The 17,566-nt window shown below is 40.9% G+C and overlaps 1 protein-coding gene across 5 annotated transcripts in view; it reads left to right on the top strand.

Moving 5' to 3' along the window:
* tmem245 (transmembrane protein 245) overlaps positions 1-17,566 on the top strand; it is a 152,869-nt gene that overhangs the window by 112,033 nt on the left and 23,270 nt on the right. For all 5 annotated transcript variants that reach the window (XR_013889059.1, XR_013889058.1, XM_080208623.1 and 2 more), the window contains 3 exons: positions 1,142-1,242; positions 2,534-2,708; positions 14,544-14,738. Coding sequence is in view for 3 of the 5 variants with exons in the window: in XM_080208623.1 (XP_080064749.1) it covers positions 1,142-1,242; positions 2,534-2,708; positions 14,544-14,738 (471 nt within the window). In the remaining 2 variants the exon portion in view is untranslated. The remainder of the gene's footprint in view (positions 1-1,141; positions 1,243-2,533; positions 2,709-14,543; positions 14,739-17,566) is intronic.

The raw sequence follows: 17,566 nt of genomic DNA, 5'->3' as shown, positions 1-17,566 counted from the left end.
TTAGCATATGAGGATGATGCTGTTTGTTGAAAAGCTCTGATCGTCTGCAGAAGGGTGATTGAGCAACTACTTATGTGCCCTATACAAAACAAAGCAAATCTACCACATTTATCTTGTCTGAAAAGGGGAAGTTGTATCTGACTTTAAAATTAATTTATCTGAGCAATGTGAATGAAGGAAAACGAGAAATAAATCAGAACATCACTCAAATTTCTTTAATGTTTAGTTTGTGTGAAGGGTGCAATTTTGCGTGGGCACTACCAAGGTCTATTCTATATTGTTTGGAAAGTTACCTAATATACATGAAAATAAAACTTCTTCATATACCCATACTATAATACTCACTTCAACTATGACAGTTTCAGTGGATTATGCACATCTAAAAGATGCAATCAGCAAATTTACGAGCAGTTGCTTTGCCAGAAGAAGATAGTAGATAGGAAGCAAAATAAAATTTGAGGAAGAGGCAAATAGATGTGAAAAAGTTATTAGTGGTTCAATATTACTTGACGATTGACAATGAATAGTCACAGAAGCCATTTTGACCGTTGCTCCATCCCACTCAGTTCCTTTGGTGATTTAAACAAAAAAGCCTTAATTTTGATGTCAGCTACTGACAAGATTTTGATTTGTATTTGATCATTTAAATCATTTTGTATAGTTTATAGTTATTTTGGGAACATTGTTTAGAAATGTATGAAGTTTCATACATTAAAGTTTGGTCCATGAAATAATGGGGATGACAGTGGTTAGCACTGCTACATCACAGCACCAGGAAACCAGGTTTGATTCCCAGTTTGGATCACTGTCTGTGTGGAGTTTGCACGTTCTCTCCATGTCTGTGTGAGTTTCTTCTGAGTGCTCCAGTTTCCTCCCACAATCTGAAAGATGTGTTGGTTAGGTACATTGACCCGAACAGGTGCTGGAGTGTGGCGACTAGGGGAATTTCACAGCAACTTCGTTGCAGATTAATGTAAGCCTGAATTGTAACTAATAAATAAACTTTAACTTAAATACAGTTTTCAGTTCTACAGATGTTTTCTTACAGTGCCTCGTGTGGCATCAATTATACATATTAGCACATAGGTAACATTGCCATATATAAAATTAGTGACATGCAACTTACTTGTGTCCTCTCCAGTGGTGTATTTGATGCTTCCCTCAAGATGGCTGCTTTCTATGGGCTTTACACCTGGTTGACTCACACTATATTTGGAATCAATATTGTCTTCATTCCATCAGGTAATGACCGGCTGTGTTTATTTTGGATGTGTAAATATGATGTCAAATACAGATTACTAGTTGTGTTGTAATTCAGCCATAAACTTTTGTCATTACGGTTCTGGATGTTAGCCAGTTCCTTTAAAAACTAACAAAGCAAAATCATAAGGTGGAGTCAAATGGCATTTTTCTGTGATCTCAAACTTTAATATTAGTTTAAGACAAATTTAATAAGTCACCTTTATTGGGGATGTAATTCGTAAAAGATTTAGAGGATTTATTAGGAAAACGTTTTTCATCAGAGGGTGGTAGGTGTCTCCAATTTGCTGCTCAGATTTGTGGTTGAGACAGAAGCCCTCAACTTTAAAAGTTACCTGGATCTACACTGAAGTGCAGTAACTGGCAAGGCTATACACTAGGTTCTGGAAAATTGAAAGGGTGGTTAGTTTTTCCCCAGTTGGCGCAGACACAGTGGACTGACTGGCCTTTATCTATGTTGCAGCTTTTCTTACATGAATTTAGTTTCACAATTTTCCACAATGACATTTGAGTTCATAACTTTGTAATCCAAACAACATTCCTTTTAAAAGTCAGCTGTTTTCATGGCTTGTTAATTTTCAGTGGTCCCTTTTTAAAAATTTACCGCAGCCATGCAAGCTTTATTTATCACAGAACGTGATCCCCTTTCAGGTTGCTGCATGGCTGTGCAGCTTAGTGGTAATATTAGTTGCTAATCCAATATCATAAATATACCAGGTTAAATTGCTCGTGGATTCTGCTAATTGAGATATTTTATGGGTGAGGTCCGAATTATCCCAAGGACTTCCTTTGGAGCTGAATTGATCTGCCTGTTTAAAAATCAACACTAAAGTGATAAGACTGTTGAAAACAGCAGAACCTAGTTTAGAAATTGAAATTGATGGCCCATCCCGTGGCAACCTGAATAGTACAATGCCATGCCCATGTTCAAGAATGGTGGCAAAATGGATAATATTTACGAAGCTGGGCATAGCATTTATGTCATCATGCTGTACAACTGTTAGCTAGAGATTCAACTGGTTCCAAATTTCAGTGAGATGCCAGTTATGAACTTGTCTGTTGGAAAATCATGCTTTAGGCCATGCTAAAGGTGTGCATTCCAAGGTGTACTTTGGCTTTCTTGTAAAGAACATTGCTTTAAGGGAAAAAGGCTGGCTGCTGCAAACCAAATGTAACTGCTAACCTAAAAATAAGTAATCCTTTAGGTAACAACTTAAAAGTTTTGTTGTACAGTTATCTTTGGTGTAAAAATCCATTTGTCCTTTTTTGACAGCTCTAGCAGCTACCCTTGGAGCAGTCCCATTTCTGGGAACTTATTGGGCTGCAATGCCAGCCGTGATAGATCTCTGGCTGACGCAAGGAGAGAACTTTATGGCCATCCTCCTCTTAGTTTGCCATTTGCTACCAACCTACTTTGTGGATACAGCTATTTATTCTGATATTTCTGGGTGAGTATCACTGTTGATTTCCATTGTTTTATCTTTGAACGTTTAAAATTCATTATACAAAACAAAATATTGTTGGATTATAATCTCTTGTTAGGAAATATTAGTCATTGTAAAACCTAAATTTCAAATTTTTGTTTTTTTAAATATTAATAGGAAAACACTATTCTCCAATGAATTGATGTGTTCCATTTCCCAGAATGGAACATTTCCCTATCATTAATTGATAAATTTCACAGTAGTACTAAGTACTCAAGGCTCCAATTAGGTTTGGCTTAAAAGTTCATAAATTCATCTTAACCCAATCTCTGCACCATTGAGACATTGATTCCTTTTCTGCAATGTTTGAACAAGTTTGTATAGGTGGCAGTTAGTTAAATGTACCTATACCAGTATGGGTTCGATTTTGCAGGCAGTGGCGAAGAAATTATATTTGCTGCTGACCTCCAAAAGCTGCCACAAGGATCTAGTGATCATTTTCCCAAGAACTGTTTAAAGTCTAGCATTGAGGCAGGATCTCCAGGCATCCAGCAGCAGGGCTAGCAGCCAATGACATTAAGGTAATCTCATAAACATTATAGTAATGTATTATCCTTCACTTTAAATTTCAGATAGTGAAGTAAATGATTGATTGGAGTAAGTAAAGTATCTATATGTAAACTTTAAAAATGTTTTATTTCAAAAAATCAAAAATTTAATCATAATTGAAAAATGTGAAATTCTGTACATAAGAGGCTGTCAGAAGCCAGTCAGGGTGTTTACCAATAATTATGAACTTAGTATACCTTATATTCATTATATTCAAAAGTTGTAACCTTTGAGCATTTTTACAGTGAGACTGTCAGTGTAAAAGTGGACTCTTTTGTTAATTCATTGATTACTGAGGGATTGCATTTGGAGAAGACCCTCATCAGTGTACTCTCTGGAAAAACATGGAATTACTGACAGCAACTCTGGATTTCCATGTTGTTCTAATGCATGTGCATATTCCCAAAGTTGCTATTCGTTTCAGTGGAGTACTGAAGGCAAGCACACTCAGTTTTGCCACTGTAATGATTACAAATTCTGGGCCCTCTTGTTACAGGCAAACACTAGGTTTAATATCTAATTACTTAAATACATTTCTACGCCACTAGCCTGGATTGAAACATATTTGAGCTGGATTGGAGTAGTAGTAATCTCAGAAATACTGCCTGTACCAAAAGCTTCACTATTTAGGCAAAGGCAGATCAGCGAAGTAAATGTGTGGCTTGAGGGATGGTGCAGAAGGGAGGGGTTTAGCTTTTTGGGATATTGGAATCATTTTTGGGAAAGGAGAAAGCTGTTCAGAAGAGATGGGTTTCACCTGAGCTGAAATGGAACCAATCTCCTGACTGAGTGAGTAAATAATGTGGGGGTGGATTTAAACCTATAAGGCAGGAGCTGGGTTGACTAATGGGCCTAGCTTTAGAAGCATTAGTGAGGGCAAAAGAGAGAAGATGGGGAACAAGGAAAAGGAAGTGAGGGAAGGATTGAGTGTTGACAGTGAACAAATAAATGGTCACTTGGCAAAGGATTGGACTACATTCACAAGCTTTTGTAGTTCTGTGCGGTCTTGGGCAGACCAGAAGCCATACCAAGCTATAATACGACCAGAAAGAATGCTTTCTATGGTGCAGTTGGTGAGAGTTGTAGCTGACATGCCAAATTTCCTTAGGCTTCTGAGAAAGTAGAGGTGTTGGTGGGGCTTTCTTAACCATAGTGTCAGCATGGTGGACCAGGACAGGTTATTGGTGATCTAGACACTTAAAAACTTGAAGCTCTCAATCCTTTCTAGTTCATCCCCATTGATGTAGACAGGGGCATATTCTCATTTACGCTTCCTGAAGTCGATGACACTCTGTTTTGTTGACATTGAGGGAGAGATTATTGTTGCCATACCAGTTCACCAGATTCTCTATCTCATTCCTGTATTCTGACTCGTCATTGTTTGAGATCCGACCCATTATGGTGATGTCGTTAACAAACTTGAAAATCGAATTGGAGGGGAACTTGCCACGCAGTCATAATTGTATGAGTATAGTAGGGGGCTGAGAACACAGCCTTGTGGGGTACCGCCGGTGTTGGGGATGATTGTGAAGGAGGTGTTGTTGCCTATCCTTACTGATTGTGGTCTGTGAATTAGGAAGTTCAGGATCCAGTCGCAGAGGGAGGTGCCGAGGCCCAGGCCACAGAGTTTGGAGATGAGTTTTGTGGGAATAATGATATTGAAGGCTGAACTGTAGTCAATAAATAGGAGTTTGACATAGTATCCTTGTTATTTAGGTGTTCCAGGGTTATGTGCAGAGCCAGAGAGATGGCATCTGCTGTGGACCTATTGCGGCGGTAAGAAAACTAGTGGAACCAGGTAGTATGGGAGGCTGAAATTGATTTGTGCCATGACTAACCTTCCAAAGCACTTGAAGTGCGGGGGCTCCCTCGGTTGGTAGCAGGGCCTCGCTTTCTGTCGCTCTGTATTACTTTGCCTGAACTGTTAAGTTTCAGTGGACTGTTTCTTGCTTCTGAGTTGATCGGTTCAAATTGGCTGTAACTGCTTCTGCCTTCTCAATATACACTTCTGGTAACTAAGCAACAATTTTTTTAAAAAAACCTTGTAATAGCTTTTACATCATAAAACCTTCATTACAATGCAGGCAAAGTTTAAAGTGAAATTAAACCTTTCAACCTGCAGGCACCTTTCTTTAACATGAAGCGAAACTAAAGTTTTAACTTAGCACACAAATACAGAAGCACAAAAATTAAACTTGAGTTAGTTCCAACACATTATAAATACAAATTACTTAAACTATCTCTATTTCCTAACAGTTGTCAGCCCACAATCCCGCATTTATTTAATTATTCAAGTACTACAATTTATCATAAAGACTGTGACCTTTCAACCTCTAGGTAGCTAGTATTCCGTAGAACCATATGCCATATTCCAATTTTGAACCTTCTGACCCGGAGGTGAGTGTTACTAGGCAAAAGAAGATAGTACATAATACTAATTTTAGTGACAACATAGCTTTACAACTTGATTGTTTTTGGCATACAATTTGAATGTGTCAAGCTCCAAGATAACTTCCTTACTGCCGGAGCTGTATTGTCAGCAGTGATGAAGCCTAGAACACCTCCCTCTCTCTCTCTCTCTCTCTCACTCACACTCACTCTCTCACTCACACACACACACACACACACACACACACACCCCTGCCACAAGCTCTCATAAATAAAGAAAGCTCTGTGCACCTAATTCACCATGATTTTTTGAGGCAATATGACAGAATGCAACAGTATTATTTAATTTTAAATTTACGTAAATATAAAAGTATTGTTGGTGCTAACTTTTTTCCAAGTTATAAAAATAACCTGATCAGTGTCTTCAGTAATTGTTGCTGATTTTATTTCATGCACGTACATTTTTTAGTTCTGTTGCTTTATGTTTATTGTTGATCATGGAAAAATATTCTTTTGATTGGGTAATTTTTCAAATGCATTGGAATTAATCCATCGTCAAATGGATGAAATCACAAACAATTAAATGTGAGAAATGTTGGGAGTGGGAGGATCCAGTATTGTGTGGGAAGCCTTGGAAGTAAACGTGACTGCCTGTGGCTTTTAACATGGCCACCTCATTATCATTTTACTTCTGGGTTTGGCATTGTTATTCAACAGCAGGCATGCTGAAGACCCATATGATGCAATGGAAACTTGAGTATTTAAAGAGCCAAAGCAGAGAAGACATTTTCAGGAACTTTTGAGGTGGACGCAACAGAGTTCGGACTTCCAGCATGGAATCAGGGTGATCAAAGGCTGATCTCCACTTTAATATCCTTACTTGATGTACTGTTGGGGTCTGAGAGGAGTCAGAGAACAATGCTCCTCCCAGCAATGTGATGAAGAAATCAACTGCTGTCATTGAGGAGGAGGAATTGGGGTGGGCCCAAGAGGTGAGCAGCCAGGCCAAGATTGAGTAGGGAAAATACTTCAATGGCCTAACCGTTGAGATAATGGTAAGATAAGTTGAAGATAGTGGTAAATTCACCTAATTCTTGCTGTATGCACCATCCCACCCCCTCCTTCTGCCTTGTCAAGCCTAGTCCATCACGTCACTCTTCACATCCCCATTTTGCCATCCACAGGTGACAATCACATCCTTATCTAATTTCATGCCTCTTTCTGATAACCCCTTCAGCAAATGTACTGCAACGTGATTACATTCCATTGCAGTCAAGCATAGATCCATTCCTTCTTTCATAAAAAAGAGAGCACAGGACATGAGGGAGAGAATTCAAGGTGGTCTTCCAAAGATTTTGCAACTCACAATTGCAAAGGAGGAATGCTGGTGATCAGTGGTGTTTTGGCGTCCTTAAAAATGGGGTCCTCCTTGCTGCCTAGTGATATGTTTAAATCTCAGTGGCCCATGTATCGTGCAGCATCAAGTCATGTTAATGTAATTTTAACAGCAAGCAAAGTGAGATCATCTGCCAAATAAGTTGCAAAATTCCTGTCTTCTCTTGCCACCATAGTCTTCACATGTACAGCAGGTATCCATGAATGACAGATCTTCAAAAGGTTTAACCACGTCAACCATATGCCCTAGCTTAGACCTTGCATTTTAATTGAGTGAATATGACAAATAGTTGGATTTTAGCTTGTGATCATAAGAACATAAGAAGTAGGAGCAGGAGTAGGCCATCTAGTCCTTTGAGCCTGCCCTGCCATTCAGTAAGACCATGGCTGATCTGAGGTGGATCAGTTCCACTTTCCCACCTCCCCATAACCCTTAATTCCCTTGTCTATCAGTAAATCACTGCAACTGAAGAAGCAAATAGTTTTGGCATGGAGAGCAGCGGGGAGTCCATTTTGGCTGGCGCAGTCCTTCCCAAGCTCTGGAAAGAGTAGCTGTATACTCCCTGGGGGCTGTTAGTGAAAAGGATACATCATTGAACAAAAGCAGCGAATGAATGATATTCTGGCAGGCTTTTCAAATATACTGACATTGGTTGCAGAGAGAATGGAGAGGTTTCCCTCAATCCTGAATGTTTTTTGCAATGATGTGTTCATGAAAGGAGATGGCCAACTTTGAGTACCAAACGTAGCAGTAACATCACTCTGCCTATCAGCAAGTCTGCTGTTTTAAATAGCAAGGCAGGTACCTTAGCGCTGGCTTTACACCATCACACTGATTTGTACCACAGTGCTCTCAAGAAGAGCGATGGCAATGAAGTTACTTGAAACTGCTGTCTTTTGTCCCGATGGCCAGGCATACAGATAGAACAATCTTTGGTCAGGACTTCACAGGCTTCAAAGTCTAGAGGACTGTCAGAGTCTGGTGCAGGAGATCTGGATCAGCCTTCCTGCACTTCTGTTGCAGCCACAGGAGCTGCATCAAAAAGCACAAGTAAAGCTTTGTGACAACAAGGACATAGATAAATGAAAAAATGTGATGTGAAATTTCCATTCTTTAGGTTAATTGCAACCACTTTTCTACCTTTCAGATCCTTGGTTGTTGGCTCATAGTAGCTCCATTGCCACTTGTAAACCCGTCTGGAATGTTAGGCAAGGAAGGATTCCAAGCTGGCAGATTCACCATATGGTGGGAAGTTGTCCTAATGGTAAAATTCAAAGGGATCATAAAATGGCATCAACAGGCCAATTAATTATTTTGCAAGCATTTGGTATTAGCCTGTGGCGGCAGGTGTATCGTCTGCTATGTTACTGCCTCTTCTGCTTCCTAGCCTGTTTCCAAAGGGATTGTCAAATTCAAGCCGATATCCTGCAGTTGATTCCGAGAAGAAAAAGTCTGAATTCTACTTTTTTTTGCTCTGAACTAGTTTTAACTATTGTTTCTTGGCAGCATTTTTGTCTCAGATGAACATTTTTTTTAATCCAATTTAACTTGTTCTTTGCATCATTAAATCTGTTTCCTCGTTGAATTGAAACTCATTTTCAGTCGTCAGGTCCTGAGATACCTGGCATTAACGTGGAGGCTGTTTCGATTGGCATCACACACTATCTGCATAAGGACAGCTCTATTTTCCTACTTTTATGTGGCATAGCTTGGCCTCATGGAGCCTCCTTGTACTCTTTGACTGTCTACATTAAAGAAGTCTGCACTGGTTTCTATGCACCCTTTCTGGCATCCATTTATCTGCCTGTTGCTTTGCAGCCGAGCATAATTTTAAAGAGTTTAAAGATTATTTCAGTCTGCCCAAGAATATGGCAAGGGAAACTGAAATGATGACGGAAAGTTATCCTAGAGAAAAGACAGCTTTATTTGATACATAACATTTACATATCAAGTATGAATTTAGATTTTATTTCCAAATCAAAACTAAGTAGTAGAAGCTCTGGATCAGAGGGGGTTCATGGATCTCAGGACTAAGTTGGTGCGGGTAGAACCAGTGCCATCTTGTATTGCTGGAATAAAAACATTGGGCGGGATTGTTTGGCCTTTCCATGGTGTTTTTTTAGCAGCGGAGGCAAGTCTCCATTGCTGCTGGCAGGATATTCCTGTTCTGCTAATGACTACAGCATTTTGCATGGCCAGCCCATCCTTTGGCCTGGGAACTTGCTGGGGGAGGGGGTGCTTGCCTTCGGCAGGACCAAATGATCCCCCCATTTGACTGCTTCTATGACCTTAATGTATTTATTTGTCCTGAGCAAGTGAAGTAGCTGCTGGAATGCTTTGTACCTTCTAAGGTTTCTTAGATCAGTGCCTTGGTCATAAAGTGCACTTGCCTGTTTAATGAAAATGTGGCCCATTAATTGTTCTAGTTGAATTAAAACCTTTTTGAAGATTTATTATACTGCCTCTGAAAAATCTTAGTAGCATCCATTGAGTAGCTCTAAAATTTTCTATTTATCTTGAGACAAGGCCATATTTGGCAAAGTTGTCATTTTTATTCCGTATCTTTAGTTGTCCTGAGGTGGCATTAGCTTGTTGCTGATTTGAATAGCTACATGGAGCTGTTCGATACAGCTGAGTAGTCTACAAATAAAGAGTCACCGGTGCTGACGTAGGATTGACCTCGCATTTAGATCAGATGAGGTAAGGATGGCAGATTTCCTTCAAGGTCATTCCTGAAGCAGTTGGGTTTGTATAATAATCAACAGCTTTGTGGCTACTTTTACTAATAACAAACTTTCTTCAACTGAACTAAAACTCTCAAGCTGCTCTGGTGCGATTTGATCAGCAAAGGCGCATGTTGGGCAGGAACAGTAGCGTTGAAACCACCAATGGCAATGATGGGCATTCTCCACTGTATAGTGCAGCACTTAGAAAATAAAACTTGAAGTCACAGGTTCCACAATGTATCTTTGGCAGAGCAGTCTCTGATTCAAAGTTACTGAATTTTTGTGTAAGTTTTAATGTAAGCCTATATGTGACACTGATAAACTTTAAAACACAGTCTAGGATCAGCGTGCAATTTTAAAGGCCTTCCAAGTGCAGAGTGAGCAAACCAGTTCATCCTGGACACCTCACCCCCAGCATACTCAGGCACTGTCCTGGGAGTGCCAGGGATACTGCCTGGGTAGTGCCATGGGTGCCAAGGTACTACCCAAGCACTATCCAGGCCTAAGTATTCCCCCCACCCCAAAAAAAAGGTCCTCCTTGCCCCCGATGCGTTGTTATGAGCTCTCCTGGAAGGTCTGCTCACCAGATGCACTCGTTTGGAAACCAATTGTGATTCATGCTGTTCGGCCGTCAAGCTGCTGTGGATGAATTCTAAGATGGGGGAGGGAGATGATTCCAGCAGATCAGAGGCCAATGCCTGTGCATTTAGTCATGGGCATTCGGCCTCTGATCTTCGGATAAGCATTCTCCAAGGTGGTCTTCACAACAGTGCAGAGTTGCTGAGCAGAGATTGATAGCCAAGTTCCGCACACATGAGGATGGCCTCAACTGGTATCTTAGGTTGTTGTCACACTATCTGTAATCCCTATGACTTGCCTGGGCTTGCAAATTCTCACTAACTGTCCTGTCTAACATAAGAACATAAGAAATAGGAGCAGGAGTAGGCCATCTAGCCCTTCGAGCCTGGAGATAATACACATCTCTTGAACCTGTGCTTAGCGCTCTCTCCACTCACACTGTCTGTACCTTTTGAGACTTGATTACTTGTAAAGACTTGCATTCCAACCATTATTTTGTAAATTGAGTTGGTGTCTTTATATGCCCTGTTTGTGACTAGAACTCCCACTCACCTGACGAAGGAGCAGCAAGCGCTTCGAAAGCTAGTGGATTTTGCTTCCAAATAAACCTGTTGGACTGTAACCTGGTGTTGTGAGACTTCTTACTGTGTTTATCCCAGTCCAACACTGGCATCTCCACATCACCACAACAATATGAACATGAAAGGCCCATAGAAGATGTATTGTCTTCATTCAGTGCTGCAGGCAACTTTGAAAGGATATCCAGCTTTTGAGCTAGATGGAAGGAGATAATTAGTTGATACTCTTTTTAATATGGTATTGAGTTACATAATTCCATCTACAAGAGATGATGGATATGCAGCAAACAATCTATTAGGTGGGAATCTTCATTTGGTGCACCATTTTCTGATGGCAACTCTCGATAAACAGATTCTGCCACAAGCACTGAAGCTGCCAATTTCTGTTGAAGATTGTTTCCAGCAGTAGTGCCTATTGCCAAACTGTAGTAGACCCTGTTTGCCTTGGTGATACAAACCAACCCATAGGAGGTGTCGCCAATTTCCCCTTTAACCTTCTAATGAATTCCAAGTGCAGTAATCAATGTTTAGGACTTTAATGTTGTCCTTGCAAGCATCCTTGAATGGAGCCTTGTGGTCATTTGGCTCCAGCTATCTTACCGTGCAGAAAGTACTTGGGTATGTGACTGTCTTCCATCCAATGAATGTCCCCAATCAACTAAAGCTGTCACTGTTTGATTAATGGCAAAATACATGGGAGATGTGCCTTTGAGAGAACTGCCACGCTGTCAATTTTTCCTGCCACTATATATCCTTACGTGCCACCGCCAGCAGTGATGGAATTTATTGATCTTCTTTGATCATCCATGCACAGCCATACAGAAAGTTAGACACAACTATGGATGATCAGCTTAGCCCTAAGGGCTATGTTACAAGTTGGCCAAGGGTTGTAGCTACTTTCCTGATACCTGCATGGATCTCTGCATTAAAGGACAGGTTGTTTGTTAGTGTGGATCTGAAGTAGCAGAATTTGCGAACCACTTCCAGTGCGGTGTCATTTAGTGTGATTAGGGATGGAGATACAGCACTTTGTTTTGTGACCACAGTTTTCTTGACAATCTGTTCTCCAAGATCACAAGGTGGACTTGGAAGAGAATCAACAAGTATTTGCAGCTGACTTTCAGTATGGGTGACTAGTGCAGCATCATCAGCATAGAGGAGTTATCTGCTCAGGATGTGATGGGTTTTTGTTTTTGCTTTCAGTTTTGACAGATTGTAGAGCTTGCCATCTGACCTAGTGTGACAGTAGATTTCTTCCATATCTGCAGGATAATTGAAGGTCAGGAACATAGAGAAGAAATTACCTAACAGAGTAAGGACTGGGACACAGTTCTGTTTCATACCAGTCTTCACTCTGAAACTGTCAGAAGTGTTGCCATCAAACTACAGTGCAATACAAGTTGTCACGGAAGGAGTGGTTGAGACTGAGGAGTAGTTCAGTCAGTTTGCCCTAAATATCTTGCTGCACTTTTCCCTGCTGATGTTGTTGAATGCCTAAGTGAAATCTACAAAAGGAGGAGGTATATCTTGTTTCCTAAACTTCTTTATAGCTGGCATATCCACAGTAGGTCTGCCAGCATGGATACCTCACAATGCTTCCAGGTGCACTCAGTCTGCAAGTAGATGCAGTTTTCTTTTTGTATGGTGCTGCAATGTTATTTAACAAGAAAGGCTAACATTGTTTTTGTGACCATAACAAGAAGTATGGTTGGAGGGAAATTATCTTGAATTTGAATTGTCAAAAATTGAGAGATTGCAAGATTCTAAAGAAGATTGACTAAATGGCCACATTGTTTCATAAACTATTATAGCACTACGTGCTAATAATTCTCCTGCAAAATATATTGCAGCATATTTTTGTCAAGGTAGCTTAGTTTCTTGGCTCTAGCTTGTCTGGAAGTTTATGGGAAGATTATGACGAAGTTCAAGGCAACATTAATAAATGTACAGAATAGGTATTTAATTGGCAAATAAAGCAAGAGACTTTGGCAGGCCTAGTCAAAAGACACTGCAAGTTTTTTAGACCTGGACAAGTTGTTTCCACTTGTAAACGATTAAAAATTGCACTCGCATATAAACACCAATAAATACAATAGGAAATTTTTACCCAGAGAGTGCTAAGAACATGAAACATGGTACAAGCAGTTATGGCAAAAAAGATGCATTTAAGAGAAATAGAAAAGCATGAGGGAGAAAATTAGAATAGTATGCCAGTCAAGTCTCATTGAGACGTATATGATGATGAATGGGATGGATAGGATAGAGGTGGAGAGACTCTTCCCGCTCAAAAAAGACAGTAGGTCTAGGGGGCACAGCCTCAAGATAAAGGGGGGGCGGTTTAGAACAGAGTTGAGGAGGAACTTCTTCACTCAAAGGGTGGTCAATCTCTGGAATTCTCTGCCCGTTGAAGTGGTGGAGGCTGCCTCGCTAAATATTTTTAAGACGCGGGTTGATGGGTTTTTGATAAGAGAGGGGATTAAGGGTTATGGGGAGAGGGCGGGAAAGTGGAACTGAGCCATGACAGATCAGCCATGATCTTATTGAATGGCGGGGCAGGCTTGAAGGGCTAGATGGCCTACTCCTGCTCCTATTTCTTATGTTCTTATGACGGAAGCAATTTTTGTGGAGCACAAATGCCAATATAGGACAGTTGGGCTTGATGGTCTATTTTTGTGCTGTAGGCTTTAGAGGCTGCATTTTGTATGCCCTTAATGGACATCCTTTCTGTGGGGAGAGGGATGTAAAATGAGGTGGGATTCCATCCTACCCCCACCCAGTATTCCTCCATAATTGCAGTGGGTGGATGGGTGTTGAAATCGTCAGCCTGCCTAACTTATTTAAATGAATAATCAAAGATCAATTAGGATTTATTTTGAAACTAATTGACCCTTATCATAAACTACCCATGCAAAATGTTGAGAGCAGGAAGTCAGTTTTTTTTTCAAAGCTTATGTTTAAAGGGAAGGAAGAAAGGGGTAGGCTCACTCTTCAGGGCAGACTTGGCTGATCACAGGGATGAATCTTCCTCCCTCTAATATCCCCACCCTTCCCAGGTGAACCCCGCCCCCCCATCTTTCCTTCCTTAACTTGACACCCTTTATTTAACCTACCCAAACCCTCCTGACTCAAGATATGGATTTACTGACTCATTGGGTCCATGGGCCTTAATCTTAGTGTATTCCTGTAGTCCCAGAATCTGCCACTGACTCCCTCTTGGGGCTGCCAGCTAATCTGATTGGCCGGCAGCTCCAGTGGGCAGGATCTCGCCCTATTGAGGAGCAGAAGTCCCCATTTAATACTTTACAGCTGCGGGGCAGGTCGGCATGGAGCATATTGGCTCTACAGTGATGTCGTTTTCAAGGAGGGGGTGCTGTTGTCAACACCACCATCTCCAGTGCTTCATGTTATTCTGCCCTATGTAAGTCAATTGTATTGTTCTGAACTGAAGCTATTTCAGGCTTTAAAAAAACCCATGCAGAAATAAAGCACTGTCCCAAAATCTCAAATAATGCTTTTATTGCCATTGGTAAAAAATTAAAACTAAATGGTGTAATTTAGGATTCTATGGTGTTCTTTTTCACAGAGGTGGTCATCCGTATCTCACTGGTTTGGCAGTAGCTGGAGGAGCTTATTACCTTGGACTAGAAGGTGCGATCATTGGACCCATCCTTTTATGCATCCTAGTAGTTGCCTCCAACATCTACAGTGCCATGTTGATGAGTCCTTCAACTGCAATACCAACTCCTTCGCAAACTCCTTGGCCGTTGCAAATACATCGGTAAGTTTCAACAAGAGCTTCCACTAAATTAGTCTCCCTGGACCTTTTCATACACGGCTAGAATTCCGACAATGTAGGAAAACTATTAAAAACCTATTACATAAAGCTGGTAACTATTTAACATTTTGTTTGAATTCATTGAGCATATTCTTCTGGCAGCAGCAAAGTGAATGTTGAGACGATTGTTGCACCTTGAAATTCTGCAAAAGTCCTGACCACCTCCAATTCACACTATTTACTAGGAAACAATAAACTTCTGATGGGAAGCATTGAGCCTCCTGCAGCCCTCTTAGTGTTTCTAACACTGATCTAGGTGTTGGAAACTTGGCTTTGATGCCTTATACTGACTCGACAATCTTTCCAGCTGTTAATCTCAAATGTAGTACAGTGATGCTCTATGTCAGGTTGAACGGAAAAATGCTCACTGGCATTGGCACACCCAATAATGCTGAACTCCCCACACCAAAGACACTGGTCAAACACCAACACCCATGAATACTGAATCTATTCTTGATTATCTCTTCCCCTATACCGCTGACAATACTCATCCACCCCTTATGCTCTCCGTCTGCATGTCCCCCCAAAATATAAATTTTCCAGCCTATGGCCAGAGGGAAGTTGTGTGGGGCTTGCATTGGGTGGGTTATTTATCATTATTAGTGGAGATGCTGTGCAGTATCGGTGATGGTGGGACATTTAAAACCTCCGCGAGTCAACACACTGAAGACAGACTTAAGAGGCTTGTCTTCAGTTCATGATGAAGGAGGAGATATGGCTTCACTGTAGTTACAGTTTGCTCATAGGCTTCCCCAGGTTTGCTCATCTTAGATTGGAGCTGGAGTCAGGACTAGAAAGGTCAAATGCTCCAGCATAAAAAGGTAAGGGGCATTTTAAATCAGTCAGCGGCATGCATTCTTGCTCTGCTGCTGACTAAAAGGTATGAGCCATTGTTGTAAATTTTATCTAGGTGTTTTAAAGTTATGGGAGTGATGTTGTGTTCAATGGAAAGGAATTCATATGGATATAATGGGCATTTCATTCAATAGAAGACCCATAGAAATTGAATTTTACCCTCCATTTAAAGTTCTGACTTTGTCCTGCATTTTCCTTGTTTTGTAACAAAATAACACTACTGAATAAAATGAAAACACAATACTGGAGATCTGAAATAAAAATAAATTGCTGGAAAAACTCCGCAGATCTGACAGCATCCTTGCAGAAAGAAACGGTTAACGTTTTGAGTCAACCCAAATTAAATCTCAAGATGTTGAAATAGGTACCACTTCAGTTCATGACCCTTGGCTTCTGCAGCATGCAGTCTTCATTTGGCATAGGTAATATTAACCAGACAATTAAACTGATTTTTCAATCCATTCTTGACTTAATGCTAAATAACATATTCTGCTTTATGCACACACACATTTTAGAATATCTGTTTTCCTGTGGCACAGCAATAAAAATGTCAGTAATCAACTCGTGCCTAGTTTGGAAATCTTCAAAAACCATCAATGAAAATGAAATATTCTCTAGTATATGGCTTCTAAAGCACCTCTAGAATGTAGCACATCCATGTTAAGCTAGGAGGAGCAGTTTTTTCTCCAGTGTTAAAATTGGTGTGCATTGTACTTTCACTTTGAGATGCTTGTATTTATTCTGCTCGTGGCAGATATGTTTTACTGGAAATTGCTGGCGAACACTTATTTGCCCACGTTAACAAATAAGTCAACGGATTCCATTTTCTTGTGCTTCAGAGAGTCAAATCATTGTAGTCCCAAGTGAGTACGGTAGGATGAGAGAAGAATTGGCGAATGTGGACTGGGGGAGTGCGTTGGAAGGTAGGTCTGCTGAGGAGCAGTGGAGGATCTTTAAGGGGATCTTAAAGATCCTCCACTGCTCCTCAGCAGACCTACCTTCCAATGCACTGGTGCTCAGCGGAAATTTATTCTGATGGTCAAAAAGGACCGTAGGAGGAGAGGTAATAAGCCATGGATAACGAAGGAGGTGAAGGAAAGTGTTAAATTAAAAGCGGAGGCATTTAGAGTAGCTAAGAGTAGTGGGCAAGAAGAGGATTGGGAGAGGTTTAAATGTCAAGATTGACAAAGAAGTTGATAAAGAAGGGTAGGAGAAACTATGAAGCTGGGCTAGCGCTTAATATAAAAAAGGATAGCAAGAGTTTTTATAAATATATAAAAAGAAAGAGGCTGGCTAGGGTGAACGTTGGTCCCTTAGAGGATGAGAAGGGGGACTTAGTGGTAGGGGATGGGGAAATGGCTGAGGTCTTGAATAAGTTTTTTGTTTCAGTCTTCACGGAGGAGGACGTGAATAATTTGCCGGATGTTAGAGATGGAAAGGTGGTAGGACTGGAGGGTCTCGATGACATTACTGTTACTAGAGAGGTGGTCCTCGGCAGACTGGAGGGGCTGATTGTGGACAAGTCCCCAGGACCGGATGGAATGCATCCGAGGGTCCTGAAAGAAATGGCGGAGGTGATAGTGGATGCCTTGGTGGTTATTTTCCAGACGTCGCTGGATTCCGGGGAAGTGCCGGAAGATTGGAAAACGGCTAATGTTACGCCGTTGTTTAAGAAGGGTGCCAGGCAAAAGGCGGGGAATTATAGGCCTGTTAGTTTAACGTCTGTTGTAGGTAAAATGTTAGAATCCGTCATCAAGGAGGAAATAGCGAGGCATCTTGAGGGGAACTGCTTGATAGAGCAGACGCAGCACGGTTTCGTTAAAGGGAAGTCGTGTCTGACAAATTTACTGGAGTTCTATGAGGATGTGTCTAGGGCGGTGGATAGAGGAGAGCCGGTGGATGTGGTCTGTCTTGAT

The sequence above is a fragment of the Carcharhinus amblyrhynchos genome, chromosome 2 (genome assembly GCF_965287045.1).
Source record: "Carcharhinus amblyrhynchos chromosome 2, sCarAmb.v2.hapA, whole genome shotgun sequence".
In the NCBI taxonomy this organism is placed as follows: domain Eukaryota; kingdom Metazoa; phylum Chordata; class Chondrichthyes; order Carcharhiniformes; family Carcharhinidae; genus Carcharhinus; species Carcharhinus amblyrhynchos.
The sequence above is the reverse complement of the archived record's forward strand: the minus strand, read 5'-3'. Positions and strand labels throughout refer to the sequence as shown.